At 39.4% G+C, this 18,296-nt stretch overlaps 2 protein-coding genes across 2 annotated transcripts; one reads left to right on the top strand and one right to left on the bottom strand.

Annotated features, from left to right (window-relative positions):
* Positions 1–1,821: 1,821 nt before the first annotated feature.
* On the bottom strand, positions 1,822–5,656 carry LOC138597408 (zona pellucida-like domain-containing protein 1). Its single transcript, XM_069669006.1, has 11 exons — positions 5,643–5,656; positions 5,001–5,119; positions 4,679–4,905; positions 4,280–4,464; positions 4,126–4,198; positions 3,940–4,037; positions 3,778–3,858; positions 3,487–3,658; positions 3,290–3,392; positions 2,151–2,180; positions 1,822–1,958 (listed from the first exon to the last, which is right to left on the bottom strand). The coding sequence occupies exons 1-11, from the start codon at positions 5,654–5,656 to the stop codon at positions 1,822–1,824; spliced, it is 1,239 nt and encodes a 412-aa protein (XP_069525107.1).
* A 6,777-nt stretch (positions 5,657–12,433) lies between these two features.
* Positions 12,434–17,667, top strand: LOC138596826 (heat shock cognate 71 kDa protein-like). Its single transcript, XM_069668243.1, has 9 exons — positions 12,434–12,602; positions 14,413–14,622; positions 14,710–14,915; positions 15,157–15,309; positions 15,535–16,090; positions 16,206–16,408; positions 16,519–16,717; positions 16,806–17,038; positions 17,134–17,667. The coding sequence occupies exons 2-9, from the start codon at positions 14,418–14,420 to the stop codon at positions 17,332–17,334; spliced, it is 1,956 nt and encodes a 651-aa protein (XP_069524344.1). The 5' UTR covers positions 12,434–12,602; positions 14,413–14,417; the 3' UTR covers positions 17,335–17,667.
* The last annotated feature ends 629 nt before the right edge of the window (positions 17,668–18,296 follow it).

Raw genomic sequence — 18,296 nt, 5'->3', positions numbered from 1 at the left:
TGATTACTAATTTTATTGATGATAGCCTTTTCTATTAAACTACAAAAAGTACTTATGTTTATGACTCATATAAATAAAAAATCCTATCATACGAGTATTAATAAACAATAAAGGAACATTTCAGTTTTCATATCTTAACATCTATTTGGAGGATTTGCCCAAAGCAGAACTTCATGGTTCCCTGATTATCTATTCCTGTTAAGTTTGGAAGCAACTGGTTGCAAGCAACATTGGCATATTTACTTAAAAGGTGATACGTCAATGTTGTGTTTGTAATTTGTTTGTGCTTCCCCAAAGAGGCCAGAAAATCTGTTATTATAGGTTAAAAGATGTAAAAAATGTAAGCTAATGTTAACTGAATTTTGAAAGGATTTAAAGCTCCTATGAGGAGTTTTTTGCTGAAAAACACCACTTATGATTGAACAGGACAAAATTAGCTTAGAGATACAGAGGTACGGCTTTGTCCACAGGGGGCGCCAAAATCAGGAGATTTAAAGTAAACGAAATACAGTATGTAGAAAACCCAGAGCTTTGAGACGAAAGAGAAGTAATCTGTATTTAAAGTACTCAATGCCAACATTAAGTCCATTTTAATGCCATTTAAAGTAATTTATTAAACCGGCGTAGGGTACAGCAAATACAGTTACTAATTTTGTATCCAACTTGCTGTGTTGAGACCAAGTCTTCTTTGCTCAAGTCCCAAGTAAGTCTCAAGTCATTTGTTCCAAGTCTCAAGCAAGTCTCGAGTCATTTTTTCTTGGGCAAGTCAAGTCGAGTCCCAAGTTAAGTCACTTTTTTTCCACTCAAGATACAATACTCTTACCTGTCGTATCCGGTCTTTGTAAAGAGAAAAGACAAGGTGTTAGCAGCCCGTCTAATAATGATATTATTGGCCAATTTATATAACCTGTTATAAGTATGACAGTGTATTGTATCTGTATTATCTTGGCACAGACGCAGCCATGATGATGGTCTGGTCTGTATTGAGTTGTAACGAGTACGACTGATGAGGCTTCTCTTTGGGGAGAAAACATCAGGTAGCGGGGGGCTTTGATGTTGCGTGTTGCCATAGCGAGGAGTTTGACTGACAGCCAGTCCTCCAATCATGACAATCACATACCAGGGAGCTTTTTGAGTCGTCCAATCATGATTCCCAGTTTGCACTGCGTACATACTTGATACTTAGACAGAAACTTGACAACATTGAATTTTACAACATTCAAACTTATGAACACACACGAGTCATCATGCCTCAAGTCAAGTCAAGTCTCAAGTAAACATCTCTGCCGACTTGACCTTATATCTGCCAGTGTTTTATTATTTCCATCAATGTATCTTTCTCTGATACAGATTATTAAAGCAAATGAGTCAGCCAATCTTAAAAGTTTCATTATATTTTTATTAAAGAATAAAGCATGTGTCTATTTTCCATAAATCTATGTAAAGTACATAATATTTTTAAAGTACACCACTGCTAACTGATTACAAAAGATTCACTGAACACTTCAATACAACTCTGACAACATCGCTGACAGTAACACTTAATACACATTTATTGTACAGATTGTGTGCCCTCATCTCCATGTTAAAACTATGTGAATTATAATGATTATATGAATGCAAGCATATATAACTGACGACACCTCGTTATATTGATGTGAAATGGAAAAGCGAAACTGTAATATTGCAGTATGACGACTCTAGCATTGTTTCTCAGGTCCGGGTTTACTATTCCTGCACTCGTAATGGCTGTGCTTTGGAGATGATGAATTATTGATCTTGAGGACAGCGTGAAGGGACTCCACTCTCAGTCAGGTGCTGTTACTGAACGATTGGTTTTCTCCTTCTGATGTAAAACACAAAGTAAGCAGCCATGGCCACAAAGATAATAGCCAGGATGACGATGCAGACGATTACAGCCACCACAGGGCTGCTGTAGTTGCTCTCAGGTGACGAACCTGTTTGATCAGGAAAGAAAAAAACACCAAGATATCAGACATCATACTATAAACTGAATTTAACTTTATTATACATTATGAATAGTCGTTAACTACTGCCTGAGATATTAGTGAGCATTAAAGTAGTCACTCTTGACTGTCGCAACCCATAAGACAACAGACACAATGTCACAGATAAAGCAAAACTCTTACCGTAAGAAGCCGAGAAAGTCTGAGCATCTCCTGAAAAATGTACCCAAAAGTTTGGTCAATAAACGTTTGGTCACTTTTTGGGTTATAATTGATAAAATCTTAACAATACACACAAAAAAGAGGAAACTTGACTGATTAATTCAATTACAAGAAGATTGATACCACTCTTGTATGTATGCTAAATCTCAAGCTACCGCTAGCAATGTGTCAGCCTAGCTTAGCATAAATAGTGGCAAACAGCTAGCCTGGCTCTGTCCAAAGAATAGCTGTGTCCCAAATCAAGGGCTGCATCCTTCGAAGGACGTATTTGAATGCCGATTGCATCACGGCGGTGCACAGAAAGATGTACCATTTTGGAGGCTCCAGATGCGGTGGACAAATACGTCTTCCTTTCCCATGATGAATTGCATGCCAATTCAATGAGATGGCAGACTCTCAAGCGACCGAGGAATACACTTTAATACGTCATTGGTTTCAAGTTTAATGAATAGCTAGCGATACACGTTAAATAAACGAAAGGGGCCTTGATACGTTAAATTATCTTTGAAATAAAAGGTTAATTGACGTGGCTTTAGCTTTGTTGGCCAGCTGCAAGGCAACAGGAGCGGCACTTTGCGATGCAAGGGTAACAACGGGAACAGCTGATTGCGCTATCAGCTGTTCCCGTTGGAAATCCTCCGTAGACCAGACTGTCTCATTTCAGTTCAGCCTTAGCGGTCTACGCAGTCTCCGAATGACTCATCCTCTGTAGGCCGTGTCCTTCTAAGGCAGTCCCGAACTGAGACACAGCTAATCCAACTATTCACACCTCTAAAGTAAAAATGTACAGTATGTCAGCCATATGTTGTTTTCCAAATCTGTACATTCATAAAAGTGACAATTTATGATTTATTAATATGGTACCTTTTCACAAAAGGCCTTATTTTGTTGCAAATTTGGAGAAAAAAAGACAAATCCTTATTGCCACATATGTTGTTCATCAGGTTTGAAAGAATCCATATTAAATTAACCAAACACATCTAAATTTGCACATTGTAAATATTATTTAATTTAGCATTTGTATCTTAGTTCACATTGTAAAATATCATCGTGATAGGATGTAGGGATATCTTTGTTATATCTGTGGATTAAAGACGCACCGTTGATGTTCCTGTTCACAAAAATAGCCATCGAGCTGACAGTGGCATTGCCTGACACATGGTCGATCTCTCTCTTTCTCCTTTTTCCATCAAAGCTACAGTCCTGTTAAAAAAAATCAAGACAATAAAAAACACTAACCAAATGAAGTATGTTTGTGATATCTTAAAATGACGTCATGTCTGTTACATGGACTCACAGGCAGTAATGTTTTACACGTGGAGCGCTCACAGAGTCTGGTGATGCAGTGCAGGTAGAACGTGGAAATCGTTAGATTTTTGTGCTCCACAAATCTGAAGGCCTCAAAGGAGAAGTGTGCGTACTGATACAACCCATTGACCATCACTTGAGTTTGTGCGTCACGGTTACACCTGGGGTGGAGAAAGACATGGGTTGTTCAACTCTACATGTTGGAATACAAAGAGCCAGAAAGGATAAAAGCTACTAAGTGGAAGGTGTCATATTTTGTGGTTACATAAATAAGACTCACCCGACAAAAAGGTCATAGAAGGTGTTTAACGTGGGATATGGGCTTGTTGATGCATAGCATCTGTCCAGCAGCACATTAAAGCTTTAAAGGGAAAACAGGTTAATTTTAAATATCATTTATTTTAATGTATTTTTCTTTTACGCAAACTGCAAACTTAAATACCTGTCTGTCAGATTGGTAGCTTTAACTGCAACATAAATCTTGGTCTTCAGCTTTAATCCTGTTGTTGGAACGGTGAGAATCTGTTTGTATTGCTGGTCCTGTTCCACAGAGAAATAAGGACATAATTAAGTTGTGAAAGGAATAAAGCACTTCTTGTGCACTTGTAAAAGTTAGAGCAGGTCTTACTTCATAGAGCTCCAGACTCAGTGTGCTGACAAAGCTGCCATTGTTGTCTCTTATGGCAAGATTCACGCCTGATCTGTATTTAAAAAAAAAACGAAATTAGTAAAACGTTGGATGTCTGCTTATTTCACCTGCAGTGCGGGGATGCCATACATACACGGCCACTTCAGTATTGTTCAGGAGATACTGCATCGGGTACAAGCAGGAGAACTTGTAGAGGATCTGCGAGCGATAGGTGATCAGTCCTAGAGAGGGGTCCAGAGAGTTAATATTGCCCGAGATGTTGACGTACTGGACATTTGAGAATTGACTAAACACTCCACTTCCAACCTGAGAGATTATCTGTTGGCAAAACAAAAATATATTTCCATTAATTCTGTTTTCTGATTATTTCTTTGATGCAGAAACTTTACAATCTTGCTAATCCATTCTATGGTAATGTACAAAAGCTTACTTTTAGCACTAAAGATTGTGCACTATTCTCATATTCATGTTACAGAAAAATTGCATAACATCTAAACAGTCATTGTATAACATCTTCCAAGCATAAGAATACCTTAAAGTCATTGTTGCAGGCAGCGACAGCACTTGTGTTTAAAGGGAATCGGAATCTTAAGACTGGCGGGTCAACAGCCCAGTCAGCAGTCCCAAAACACTCCGGTGTGTTCAACTGATGATTGAGGACCATCAGAGACTCGTTGTAAAGAGCTTGGTAGATTGGACAAAGGTAGATGCTCAGGTGCATATACTGTGTGCCGCACGTCACATTGATGTCCGAGTTCTCTGGGAGAGAAAAAAAAAAAAGGAGGATATAGATCAAAAAAAGGGAGTGTGAAAATGACAGAAAGTACAGAAAGTGTCAGTTAAATGCCAAAAACCTGGAGGTCTGTTTGTGGTGCTCGTAATGCAAGCGTCTGGTATCTGGGCCTCGGTTTGCAGAATGAGGACAAGCTGGCACAGGAGGAGGAGGAGCAGGCTCATTGTTCTGAGTGTGGACCTGTGAGAAAACAAAACAATGAGAACGGAAGCATTAAGCCCCATCTAATGCGGCCACTTTTTTTTTTTTTTTTTACTTCAAAAGGTGAAAGGTCAACTGTCCTGTACATTAGGGAAGAGCAACGCCCTTTATGTAACATACAGTGAGCACACGAGGTAGTCAGTTGACAGAAAAAGGAAAGCCATGCTTCATACTGAGTTATCGCTTTAAGGAAAAAAAAAGAAATTCAAGACTTACTTCCTCCAAAACATATTAGACTTAAACAAAGTTATACATAAACTGGCATTATGATCACAGGAAGACCCTCAAATAGTTTATGTTAAGTTTGATTTAAAAATCATCATAGTCTTTTTAGACTAATGAAGAAAACACCATTAATCCATATTTCATATTGGTAATAAAAAACACAAATTTAACCAATATATTGTGAACCAACTGTTTCTCATTCTTCATCATGTTTTCAAGAATGTATAACAAAATATTATCAAAATATAAGAACTAAGCGTTGATTTGAGGGACTCACCTGAAAGTCTTCATTCTGTGTCTTGCTATGGGTTGCCAGATGTCTCTCTCTTTTATACTGTCGCCGCCACACGAGGCGTGTGAGGGAAAGTTTCAGACAATGGTGCAACATGAGCTGGGCCTCGAACATCTTTCATTTTTCTGAATGTCCTACGTACATTTTGAATTTGAATAACAATTCCTCTAAAATAAGCTGTTTTTTTCACACCGTTCAGAGTATCAGCTTCAGGTAAACTTCAGAAGTTAGAAGTTTTGTTTGACATCACAGCCGGCTCTCTGTTACATGGCAATATACTGGTGACAGATAATGGCTTGTGTTAGTAACAAATCTTTGTGTCTTTGAACTCAGAAGTTGAATGTCTTCAGAAAATATTAGAGTGGGGCTTTAGAAAATAATCTGCGCTTGAAGGAGACAATTATCCTGCATGAGGATTTCTTCATCATATTGTATTACCTTCTGTTTAAATGAAAACATAATCCAAAGTTATAGACCACACTTGAGAAATGTATGTACATTTTGTAATTTGAAAAATAATTTGATATTTATAAAGTTTACGATGTGTCACAAACAGTATTTACTAATTGTTTTAAGTGATAAAAAGCCTGTTTTTGGTCTTTTTTGTTAATTCGAAAATATTTTATCATCACGCCATATGTCCAAAACTTGGTATTGATGTCAGAAGAGATCCTTTTTTTGGTTTGTCCCAATCCCAATGACGTCAAATGTAAAACTCCACGACTGGAATTACTAAAAACTAGGTCCTTTTTTGAGACATGAATGAGCTCCCTGATTTATTAACCCCTGTGTTACATTTGTTGTTTAAGAACACTTAAATGTGTAACCCATATTGTACTGCTAACATGTATTCCCCTGGATTCGAGATGTTTACCAGACTGATTCTGAGTCTTATTTACAGCAGCAGGCCTGAAACTTCCAGTAATGCATTAGCAACCATACATATAATTTTATATGTGAGGTTATGCAAGTTTAATGGCTGGTAATGTTGTTGTGAAATGGAAAATCACTTGATTGCTGTGGGGCACGGGGAGTGTCGTGCAGGAAACCATAATGTATACACACAAACAATGTTAGACTTTTCAGATGCTGATACAAGAGCAGGACCTGCGATCTGATCACAAGTATCTCCTCTGAGATCCTTTGATGTGATAAGAGTCGCATTATTGTTCTTCCGAGTCCAAGTTTTGTAATGGATCAGTTTTTGTTATGGCCTTCGGCTGAAAACTGTAAATAGAACATTTCTGGGCTGTTTTGTACAGTCAGCGAATAAAAGACACACCTATCTGAGAGAATTCAAACTCTTTTGTCAAGCATCATGACACGAAAGGGCCTCCCGAGTAACTCCGGTCCCTGAAGAACAACACTACAATACAGGATGAGGATACAGCCTGAAAAAGGTGCCTGGTAGATTACTTTAGGCGTATCCGATGTCAAATGCCAGTTTTAATCTCCCTATTGTTGTTTAAATAAGCATTTGTCTGCAAGCCATGCCGTCAGTGTAACTGAGGGCCATATTTCTCAAAGACTTGGACCCTAAAGCACTAAAATGTTCTTGCCCTCGGTAATTAATAATACTAACTTGGTACAGGTCGGTGGCAGATTAAGGTCAAGGCCTATGATGAAAAACAAAATTGTTTTGTAATAAAAGTGAGGGGATACAAAATGTGCAGTTCACCTTAAATGTAGCTCTTAATATTATAATAAAGATTCAGCTTGAGGGTGAAAACAGATTACTTTGAGTATGATCAAGTTTAAGGACAAACTCAACCTCAATTTGATAAAGATATTCAACGCCCTATGTCTATTCTAGATGATCAGTTACAAAGAATGCACGATACGATGACGCAGTTTCCCTGATATTGTGTTGTCTGGGAATGAGACCTTTGCCATGTAACTTAAAGCACTTATAGTGAGATTTGCTGGGATGCATGGATTCTAGGGCCCTGTTTATCACAGATGTATCAGTTTAAGTGAAATGTTAGTCACTACGTAACAAAGAATCGTAGCAAAGAAATGCCAACGATATGTTTGAGGTAATTTAGGAAGAGTATGTTCCACATAACAGCTTTTTCTTCAGAGAGGAAAACACGATCATTTTTTGACTACAAAATATTCAGCCCAGTATACATTTGGAGTAGCCAAATGTTAAGACACATGACATAATTTCATGGAATGTGCTTATTCGTTTAGAGTTAGAGGACAAGAGCGACACCGCTCTCCTGCCAGTATGGGGAATCCAGCTCTAGCTTAGATTGGAACAAACTGCTAGCACGACTCTGTCTAAGGCTAACAAAATACACTAAATTGCACATCTTAAGCTCTCTAATTAACATGTTATATATTTTCCGTTGTTTAATCAGTCGGAAGGCCAGAGTGTTATAAAGGTAATTTGTCGTTTTACAGAGGACTATGTGCCAGAATACAGATCGAACATCCTGGACATCACAACAGTCACTTCTTGGTGGAAAACTGGCGGATATAACCACTGACTTACAGGTGAGGAAATACAATGAGCATTGTTTATATCCGCTGCCATTTCAGTTGTTAAGCTAATATTAGAGTTAACACGGTGGTATGACCTATCTGACGTTTCTTCTGTGCATATTTTACATTCTACATATGTACTATGTTGCTTTGCTAGCATTTTTGATAAACCAACTCTACCATCTCACCTCACGTCAATGCTACCTTTAGCCCCTAAGTATTAGCAACATCAATCAACGTAACTCACTGAGCTGCTTTCATACAAACACTGGTTATAATAACAAACTGCCTCTGTTTTAACTAAAGCTAATGTTAATTTAAAATTAGCGTTGGAACGCTAGCCTTCCTGGAGAGTAACGTTAGCCTAGCTAGCTCCTCCCTTTTCAAACAAATGTTTGCTCTTCATAGATGGAATTCTGAAAATTCTGACTTTCTCCAATCTTTTTCAGTCCTGGCCCCCCAAACAGAACAAACTTGTTTACCCTGCATTATATTGTATTAGCCTTTTTCTTGGTTCTAGCATTTGCTGGGTAACTAGCTGAGACTCAAGGATGTACAATAGTTAGATACTTTTTTTTGCTCATAAAACAAAAAACAATGAGGTATCAAACTTCTTATCTAATAAGTATGTTTTTTGAAAATGTCGAACTATTCCTAGAAGGAGACATTAATATCAGTTATTTCTTTTAATCAAGTAATGTTTAATACGTTTTTCCTATCAAATATTGGTTTTCGTGTCATCCTCAAATATTTTCAGTAACGGCACATTCTTTCCCCAAAAAGTATTTTAAAACACGCTGTAGCCTCCTTGCTGTCTAACTTGCCTCAGCAATTTGGGTTAGAGTTAGGATCTTGGTTTGTAATTTTTTAATACTTTAAGTCTTTCTTTTCCATCAGCACAGAGCAGCTTCATTTACTCCACGTGTGCCATTTGACTCACTCGCACGTTGCTAACATGCATTCTTCACACTTTACAACAATGCCAGACCAGCTACATAACACGCTCATGTGTTCATGAGTGTGACTTACAGACATGTGAGGAATAACAGACTTTGTATACTCTCAATGGGAACAAAGGCATGTATGGATGTTTACATTGAAGCAAGAACGGTAGTCGATCAGGTGAGTCTCAGATGACACAACAAGTGTCTGGTCTCTGTAGGCCTGTGACAGTTAAGGCAATTCAGTTCACACTGTTTCCACTGTCTTTAGGGAGAGTTCAAGTGAAATATACTGTTCATTGGCAGCCTGAATTACATAACAAAAGATATCGTGAGAAGTCGGGAAATGTATGTGAGCTGACATGTTTAATCATGTCTTAATTACACAATTAAAGATGTATTAGCACTTTGCCTTGTAGCATGTGCAGGCTTGAAATAACCTGAGTTGTCAATCGAGCATAGTCTGTTAGTTTGGTGCCAAAAAATTATAATGTTCACCCTTCTCAGGCCAAAAGCTAAAATGAATTACAATGACCTTTCTCTCTTGTTATGTTACTGACTGTTCCTTAACTTTGACCTATATTTTATTCTTGTGCATGTATTTTGTTCCAATACATCGCATAATACTCTTTAGATTTATCACCTTGGATATTAACTTAACTTTTTTTTATATCTCTTGTATGAGGTCAGATTAACCGAAGCTATCTTTTTTTTTTACTTTAACATTACAGTAGATTTCTTTTCTACAACAGCTATTGGCTGAAATTGATGCTGTACAATGAGTCACACCATCAAACAAATGCAACACCTGAGCAGTATCACGACATGTTATGACAGTAACATAGGCGGAGCCCTTTTTTTGTCAAAGGGCACATCAGGACACGTCGCTTACATGTTTTGTGCTCTTAATGGTAAACCAATCCCAAGGTTTGGAATAAAACCTGATGATCTGTGACCCACTTGTATTTTACTTGAAAGGAATCCACCCTGATATCAGTATCTTTTCATACAAGAATATATGGTGTAGTACTACAGATTGTGTTTTTATAAAAGGTATTAGCTGACATTTCATTGATACTTTTATACTACCTCACTGGGTTTTATAGCATTCATAGGTGTGGTTAAATGTATTCTCCCTCAAAGATTCTTCCTTTGCGTGCACGGGCAGCAAACACTTCTGCTTTATTTCAGTTGTGAAATGACTCCTCCTTTGCTGAAGATAAATTATCACATTACAATCCATGCATTCAAATTATTGGAATTTTTAGAAGTTGTACTCCTAATAAAGCACAATGAGGTCACTCAGAGTGCTTTGTTCATTCAGTATTATAGTACAACTATAACTGATTTATGTGTAAGCAGGATTTTAAACTTATGGTTGTTTTTTGAAAGATACTGTTGTGTACAGTGAGATGATGTTGCACCTTTTATATAAGTTGCACATTAGGTTTTCTAATCTTTAAAGTAACAATAGCTGTCTGATTAAAAAAAGGGAAGAAATGTCACATTGAAATATAATAAAATATAAGTAGGATGTAGCTGCAGTCTTTTGCATACATTTTTTTCAAATTTCATTTCATAAATGTTGTGCTAATATGTTGCATATTCACAAATTAATGTTTAACTCAGCCCCCTGTGACCCTGAACAGGATAAGCAGTATAGATAATGGCTGGATTGAGAAATACATTGCACCATATATGGAGCCGTGGGTGTTGGTGATAGGCAGAGGAAACTACACTGAACAAAAAAATAAACGCAACACTTTTTTTTTTTGCTCCCATTTTTCATGAGCTGAACTCAAAGATCTAAGACTTTTTCTATGTACACAAAAGGCCTATTTCTCTCAAATATTGTTCACAGATTTGTCTAAATCTGTGTAAGTGAGCACTTCTTTGCCGAGATAATCCATCCACCTCACAGGTGTGGCATATCAAGATGCTGATTAGACAGCATGATTATTGCACAGGTGTGCTGGCCACAATAAAAAGCCACTCTAAAATGTGCAGTTTTATCAAACAGCACAATGCCACAGATGTCGCAAGTTTTGAGGGAGCATGCAATTGGCATGCAGACTGCGGGAATGTCCTCCGGAATGTAGCTAGCAAGATACAGCAGGATGAGAAATACAGCAGAGATCCACACTGCCCAGCACTATACACTTTTCAAACATAAAACAATGGGAGCCATTACTTTGCGGCACTATTTGGCATTGCAGAAAAGAGGCCAAGGATGAACACCAAGGATGAAAAGTGCTGTTATAATATCATATTGCTCTGGCCTTGGGTTGTAAGATTCATGAACTTACGTATATGAATAAACATTTCACCGTTTCTGGATTTATCAGCCACTGAGGAGAGTTTTTTTCATGAAAATTCTGAGGGACATTGTGCGATATTTCAAGATAAAACATATTTGATAACCCCTAAGCTAACGTCTGACAACAGCTAATGTTAATATTAAACCACTTCCTAGCTAACATTAGCAAGAAAAGTTAACATTTAGCCACTTCCGAGCTAACATTAGCAAGGAAGTAGCTAAATGCTCACGTAACTTTTTGATTGTTGTGTTCGATATGATAAGGAAGGTGCAATTTCCTAGCTAACTGTGATGTAGCAAGGCTATATCAGAAGTAGCCTTACTTAGCAACTTACTAGTTACATTCAAATTTACCCTGACTGGAGATTAGTTGGTTTCAACCTGAGATTATATTACGATTCCTAATACAATCAAATTCCTTGTGTGTGCCCACATACAGGCCAATAAAACTGATTATGATTCTGAAATCCTACTGAGCCTAGCTAGGCCTGACATAGCTAACAATACAACAATCTGGACACTGGTAAACTTCAAATAGTTGAAGGCTGATGTTAATTCAGATACAATCCCTGGTGAAGGCGAAATTAACTTGTGTGTGCACCACGGGGGAAGTTATGAACACAAACACAATTTTATTTGGTTAACCCACATATCTGGCAGTATTCTCAGTTTATGTTGTGCGAATAAATGATCCAGTTGTCAAACTAGCTTGAGTAAAAATGATTTACTTTGTTTTTTGTTGAAACACAGCATAGTTTTCATTTTGGGAGCTCAAATGCTTCAGCAGTTCCAATGCAGCTTATGGTGCCCTTTTCTTCTTTGTGCCCCTGCCCCTCAGACAGCTTCAGTCTGCCCCTGGATACGAACTGATCTTTAGACTTCGATCTCCCTCACCCATAATCTTGGTAGCAACCGCTGTGGAAATCTGCAGTATTTTTTTATTGGCCCATTTATAGAAGCAGTGATATGATGGCAGAGGATTGGCCAGCATTGCTCCTCCTGTGTTCCAGAGAGTTCTCAGTGGCAATGTTATCGAGGAGGCGCGGCCGCTCCCACTAACTGACAGACAGGCAGACAGACAGACAGCTACGACGAGGGACCTGTCAGACCCAGACACTCAGGGTGAAGCCGGCTTGCAGTATTAACAAAGGCCACTTAAACGAGAACACGATTAAACGACATACTCCGAATTTAACAGAGGTGAGTATTGATAGGTGAAAATGTCTTATTGTAACTTTGTGTTGATAAAAACTGAAGTAACGTTACATTAGCCTTTGAGCGTTTAAGACGTTACCGTATTCATTCGATTATGTAATCAGCATTAACGGCTGCTAAATAAACCGTTTTTTTAAGCTAACGGTTAGCTAACAGCTTTTGCTATTGCCTGTCTGAAATGAATCAATTTCCTAATAAAACAACCTCTCTTGATAATAAATGCTTCCACGTAACTTTTTCTAACGTTTTTTGTGGATGTTAAGGAAAACCTATATGACAATTATTGAAAATGACAGTTGGGTAAAGAACGTGGCTAACAACAGGTATGTTCTGATGCTGCTAACCATTGACTGTAGTCTGTTGTGGATGCTGCTAACACGCTGGTTCCTCTCTGCCAGATCTGACTGTGGCTTGCACTTAGCTAAGGATTATGAAACAAAGTTGATAATATGAGTTACAGTTATAAAGTTATGCACATCTGCAGGGCAGGTTATATAACGTCTCGCAAACTGCGTGCAAGGTACAAGGAAGTGAAAGGATCAGTCCAGAAAGTTCCCAACCTCCTACAATGGCACGCCCTCGTGTACTGGGGCTGCTGTTGACAGCTATGCTAATGCTGCAGCACAACATGCTGTTCTCTTAACCCTTTGCTCTGTGGCTGTCAAACTCTAATCCGTCAAACCGTTTTTAACGTTAGGGATTCTACTAAGAAGAGATTGAATTAATACTACCGTTATCTATAGCAGAAGGTTGCTATGTTACTTTACTGAAAAAGAACAGAAGCAAGACCCTTTTTTTTCTTTTCTTCTCTATCAAAAAATTGCTAACTCACAAGCAGTTCTCAGGTCCCAAACTGATGCCTTTAGATGTCCTTTTTGTTTGTTTTAGTGATGTTGTGTTAGTTTAAGCAACAGACAAACCCTGAATCCTACCATCTAACACTTCAACACTGTAGCTTTACGTAATCGTAAAACTAATGTAGTTGCTGATTTATTTTATTCCAATCTTGTCTGAGTTTCTCACCATTTCACCTCAAATTTGCTCTTCGTGAATCTTGAAACCTTGTGTATCATCAGAGCATCTCCACATTTCACACCCCTCCCCTGCAGTGGCCCTAAGGTCCATCAGGGGAGCCAGTCCCTAAAAAGCCCCCAAGTATGAGAGCCATTGCTTATAGTATTAGTTGTCATGACCTCCCATGTGGATTACCATTTGGCTAACATTACAGTTTATTGATTCTGCTACTGTAGCAACAGTCAACATAGAACAAGTTCCAAAGGTTACAGCCTACTGAGTCACCTTGATTAATGATTTGCTTTGTGTAACAGAAACAGGTCTTTATTTAATGATGATGATTTGCTAGTCTAAATGGTAGGTTTCCTGTTGATCAACATATCAGCTAAACGACTTCATTTCAGCTCAAAGAGGATAAAAAATTAAAATCCAACAAAGTGGCATTTCAGTCTGGTTATCAAGCAGTTATTAAACCTATCATGTATAAAAGGCCCTCTCCTCCCTGTTGTCTAATGTTGCCATAACAAAGGCCGTCGTTGTCAAGCTGTCAGACGTGGGAGGCTTGAAAACAGGTGCTGTGGACCCTCACTTCACTGAGAGTTTGTTTCCACTTCTGTTGGAGCTGTTCAGAGTCTGATAATAGCCTCATTACCCAACACTTTTAATGCGCTTCACGGTAGCCACCCACCCATCCGGCTTAGGTTACTTATCTTCCATAAACGCAGATTTTCATTCTAGTGCCAATATATGATTTAACAGCTGATCATCTTCATATTCACAGGAACCATGTCCAAGGGACCAGCAGTCGGCATTGACCTGGGCACCACCTACTCATGTGTAGGAGTGTTTCAGCATGGCAAAGTCGAAATCATTGCCAACGACCAGGGAAACAGGACCACGCCCAGTTATGTTGCCTTCACTGACACTGAGCGGCTGATTGGGGATGCAGCCAAGAATCAGGTGGCCCTGAACCCAAGCAACACAGTATTCGGTATGAAACTTTTTTGTAGACATGGCAAGTTTGACAAGTTAACTTTGATGTGTCTGCTTATTTTTTGCATCTTTTACTGTCCTTCAGATGCAAAGCGTCTCATTGGACGTCGCTTTGATGACAGTGTGGTCCAGTCTGACATGAAACACTGGCCGTTTACTGTCATTAATGATGCTTCACGACCCAAAGTTCAAGTGGAGTACAAGGGCGAGAACAAGTCCTTCTATCCCGAGGAGATCTCCTCCATGGTGCTCATTAAAATGAAGGAGATCGCAGAGGCGTACCTCGGGAAGGTACTCAGAAGTCACAATTTAAACTTTAGAACTATTGATGTGTTTGTTTAACGGGGAGATTTATATGAGCAGACACACGTTTAAAAAACACATGTATACAAATAATCCTACTACAGTTATAATTGTTAACATAGATAACATAGCTCTAATTTAACTTATGCTGTTAAAAACAACAATACATTTAATGTCTAGTGTAATTTATGTTTGTTAACTGTTGTACCATACTGTTTCCTTCTTGCAGACTGTATCAAATGCTGTAGTGACTGTGCCCGCCTACTTCAATGACTCTCAGCGCCAGGCCACCAAAGATGCAGGGACCATTTCTGGGCTGCATGTCCTTCGTATCATTAATGAACCAACTGCTGCTGCTATTGCTTACGGCCTGGACAAAAAGGTTAGATAACTCTCAGGCTTCTTTACAAGGCATAGTTTTTCAGAGTTTAGATTGCTTTGTCATGAATTTCTTGTTATCAGCGACACTTAGAACTGCTTTCTGACCTTTGTACTAAAGTAATGTAGACCTTGAATATGAGGTGTTGAAGGAAGGCACCAATATGCCTGCTGTAAGTGGATGTATCCAATAAACTGGAAATTCAAATTAAAATATCTTGAACAACAGGTTGGAGCTGAAAGAAACGTCCTCATCTTTGACCTTGGCGGTGGCACGTTTGACGTCTCCATCCTGACTATTGAAGACGGCATCTTTGAGGTCAAGTCCACAGCAGGCGACACACACTTGGGCGGAGAAGACTTCGATAACCGCATGGTTAACCACTTCATCTCCGAGTTCAAACGCAAGTTCAAGAAAGACATCAGCGACAACAAGCGGGCGGTGCGTCGTCTGCGCACGGCGTGCGAGAGGGCCAAGCGCACCTTGTCTTCCAGCACTCAGGCCAGCATCGAGATCGATTCTCTGTACGAGGGAGTCGATTTCTACACCTCCATCACCAGGGCACGTTTTGAGGAGCTGAACGCAGACCTGTTCAGGGGAACCCTGGAGCCCGTGGAGAAGTCTCTCCGTGATGCCAAGATGGACAAGGCTCAGATCGACGACATCGTCCTGGTGGGAGGTTCCACTCGTATCCCAAAGATCCAGAAGCTGCTGCAGGACTTTTTCAATGGGAAGGACCTCAACAAGAGCATCAACCCTGATGAAGCAGTGGCCTACGGAGCTGGTATAACCCATTGTCTCCTTTAATATAGCAATGTACTAACAAAAAATCCTAACAAAGATGAACCAATCAATTGCCTACAAATGTAAGACTGAAATTCCACCCCTTTTTTGTGCAGCTGTGCAGGCAGCCATCCTGTCAGGCGACAAGTCAGAGAACGTGCAGGACCTGCTGCTGCTGGACGTGACCCCCTTGTCTCTGGGCATCGAGACAGCCGGAGGAGTCATGACTGTTCTCATCAAGAGGAACACCACCATCCCCACCAAGCAGACCCAGACCTTTACCACATACTCGGACAACCAGCCTGGCGTGCTCATTCAGGTACAACCATCTTTTTCCCCCTGTAGCTGTGTAATAACTAAAGCCGAAAAGAAGCCCCTTTAATTTCCAATAGATGTTATTGATTGGTTGATCTGATAATATTCCTGCAGGTGTTTGAGGGTGAAAGAGCCATGACCAAAGACAACAACCTTTTGGGGAAATTTGAGCTGATTGGAATCCCTCCTGCACCTCGAGGGGTTCCTCAGATTGAGGTGACCTTTGACATCGATGCTAACGGCATCATGAATGTGTCCGCAGTGGACAAAAGCACCGGCAAGGAGAACAAGATCACTATCACCAACGACAAAGGTAAGGAAAAGAATATCTTAAACGCTGTATTTTAATCGTGATATTTGATGTACTCAGCTTTGTGTTCATTTGAAATGAAATCCACCAGGTCGTCTGAGCAAGGAGGACATCGAGCGTATGGTGCAGGAAGCGGATAAGTACAAGGCTGAGGACGATGTGCAGAGAGAGAAGGTGGCGGCTAAGAATGGTTTAGAGTCTTACGCCTTCAACATGAAGTCCACTGTGGAGGACGAGAAGCTGAAGGACAAGATCAGCGACGAGGACAGACAGAAGATTGTGGACAAGTGTAACGAGGTCATCAGCTGGCTGGACAAAAACCAGGTATGAAGTACAAGGAATGTAAACTCATAATCATCGTTCATAGCATCAGATTGATACTAAAACCTTACTTGAACCCCTCTGTCTTTTATTCTCAGTCTGCAGAAAAAGAAGAGTTCGAGCATCAGCAGAAGGAGGTGGAGAAGCTGTGTAACCCCATCATGACCAAGCTGTACCAGAATGCAGGGGGCGTGCCGGGGGGGATGCCTGGAGGGATGCCAGGCGGCTTCTCTGGAGCTGGTGGTGCCCCTGGAGGTGGAGGAGCGTCCTCCGGCCCCACCATCGAGGAGGTCGACTGAACTGGATGCAGACTAGACTTGCATGAGCTTGCTCTCTTTGCTCTCTCAAAGGTTGGGGTGCAGGATTATCACAGTCATACTTATCAACATAGTTATCTAAATTGTTAAACTCACAGAAACATTAACGAGCCTCGTTTGGGATTGTTTTGATATTTTTTGTACGCCCGGCTTCAGACAGCACTTGCACTGTGGTTTCTAATAGGGGGTCTTTTCAGGCGACAGTGTTGCTTTCAGGTAATCCTGTTAATGTTTTTTTTTTTTTTCAGAGTTGGTTTGTGGCCGTAATAGTAAATGTTACCGTACACTTTGCAAATAAAGCTTTAATAAAAGGTTTTTGGAACTCATTTGTTTTCATTTCACCTAAATGGCATCTACCATGATTGTATTATTATTAATATTATTGTAGTATTGATTTTAAGTGCAAGAGCATACACATAAAACATCCACTATACGAGACACTTCTTAGTTGAGAAACAAATGTCATTCAGCACGATGACATAGATGTTGTGCTATAAATGTTGGGATGTATTGGATTGTAGAAGCATCACTTTTTAGACAAAAACACCGACACCATTGATCTGACATTTAAAGACTTTAAACAATCTAATTAAGACCCCCAGGTTTGCAAAGACACCAAACATGCTGCTCAACTGCAGGAAAAAGTGTATAACATGATGTTAAACACATCTAGAATATTTCTTGATTTGATTAAAAGTTGTATTCATAAAAAAATAGAGCAACTTACAGCTATATTTATTCAAGAGGTTAACTACTAATTCTAGCAACAAAAAAAGAAACATTTATCCATTTAAAAATAGAAAATAATACCCAGGTATGCATGTTCTAGTTCATACATTCTGTTTAGCGACACCTACAGGGAGAAGTGCTAATTGCATGCACCTCTGATGGCCACTTTGCTTTCTTTCCTTTTGCCTTGTCTTCATCTGAATACCTTTTTTTTT

This window comes from Semicossyphus pulcher, unplaced genomic scaffold (assembly GCF_022749685.1).
Source record: "Semicossyphus pulcher isolate SPU_LCO1_2020_fin unplaced genomic scaffold, fSemPul1.0.p SCAF_19, whole genome shotgun sequence".
Classification (NCBI taxonomy): domain Eukaryota; kingdom Metazoa; phylum Chordata; class Actinopteri; order Labriformes; family Labridae; genus Semicossyphus; species Semicossyphus pulcher.
Note: the sequence above shows the minus strand (reverse complement) of the source record. Positions and strands in the feature narration are given on the sequence as shown.

Excerpts from the sequence above, each read along its gene's own strand:
- LOC138597408 (XM_069669006.1), bottom strand. Across the intron at positions 4,906-5,000 it reads CACCACAAACAGACCTCCAG|AGAACTCGGACATCAATGTG; the intron begins GTTTTTGGCATT and ends TTTCTCTCCCAG. Across the intron at positions 3,393-3,486 it reads CGTGTAAAACATTACTGCCT|GACTGTAGCTTTGATGGAAA; the intron begins GTGAGTCCATGT and ends TTTTTTTAACAG.
- LOC138596826 (XM_069668243.1), top strand. The coding sequence starts at position 14,418 with ATGTCCAAGGGACCAGCAGTCGGCATTGACCTGGGCACCACCTACTCA. Across the intron at positions 16,091-16,205 it reads AGCAGTGGCCTACGGAGCTG|CTGTGCAGGCAGCCATCCTG; the intron begins GTATAACCCATT and ends TTTTTTGTGCAG. Across the intron at positions 16,409-16,518 it reads AGCCTGGCGTGCTCATTCAG|GTGTTTGAGGGTGAAAGAGC; the intron begins GTACAACCATCT and ends ATATTCCTGCAG.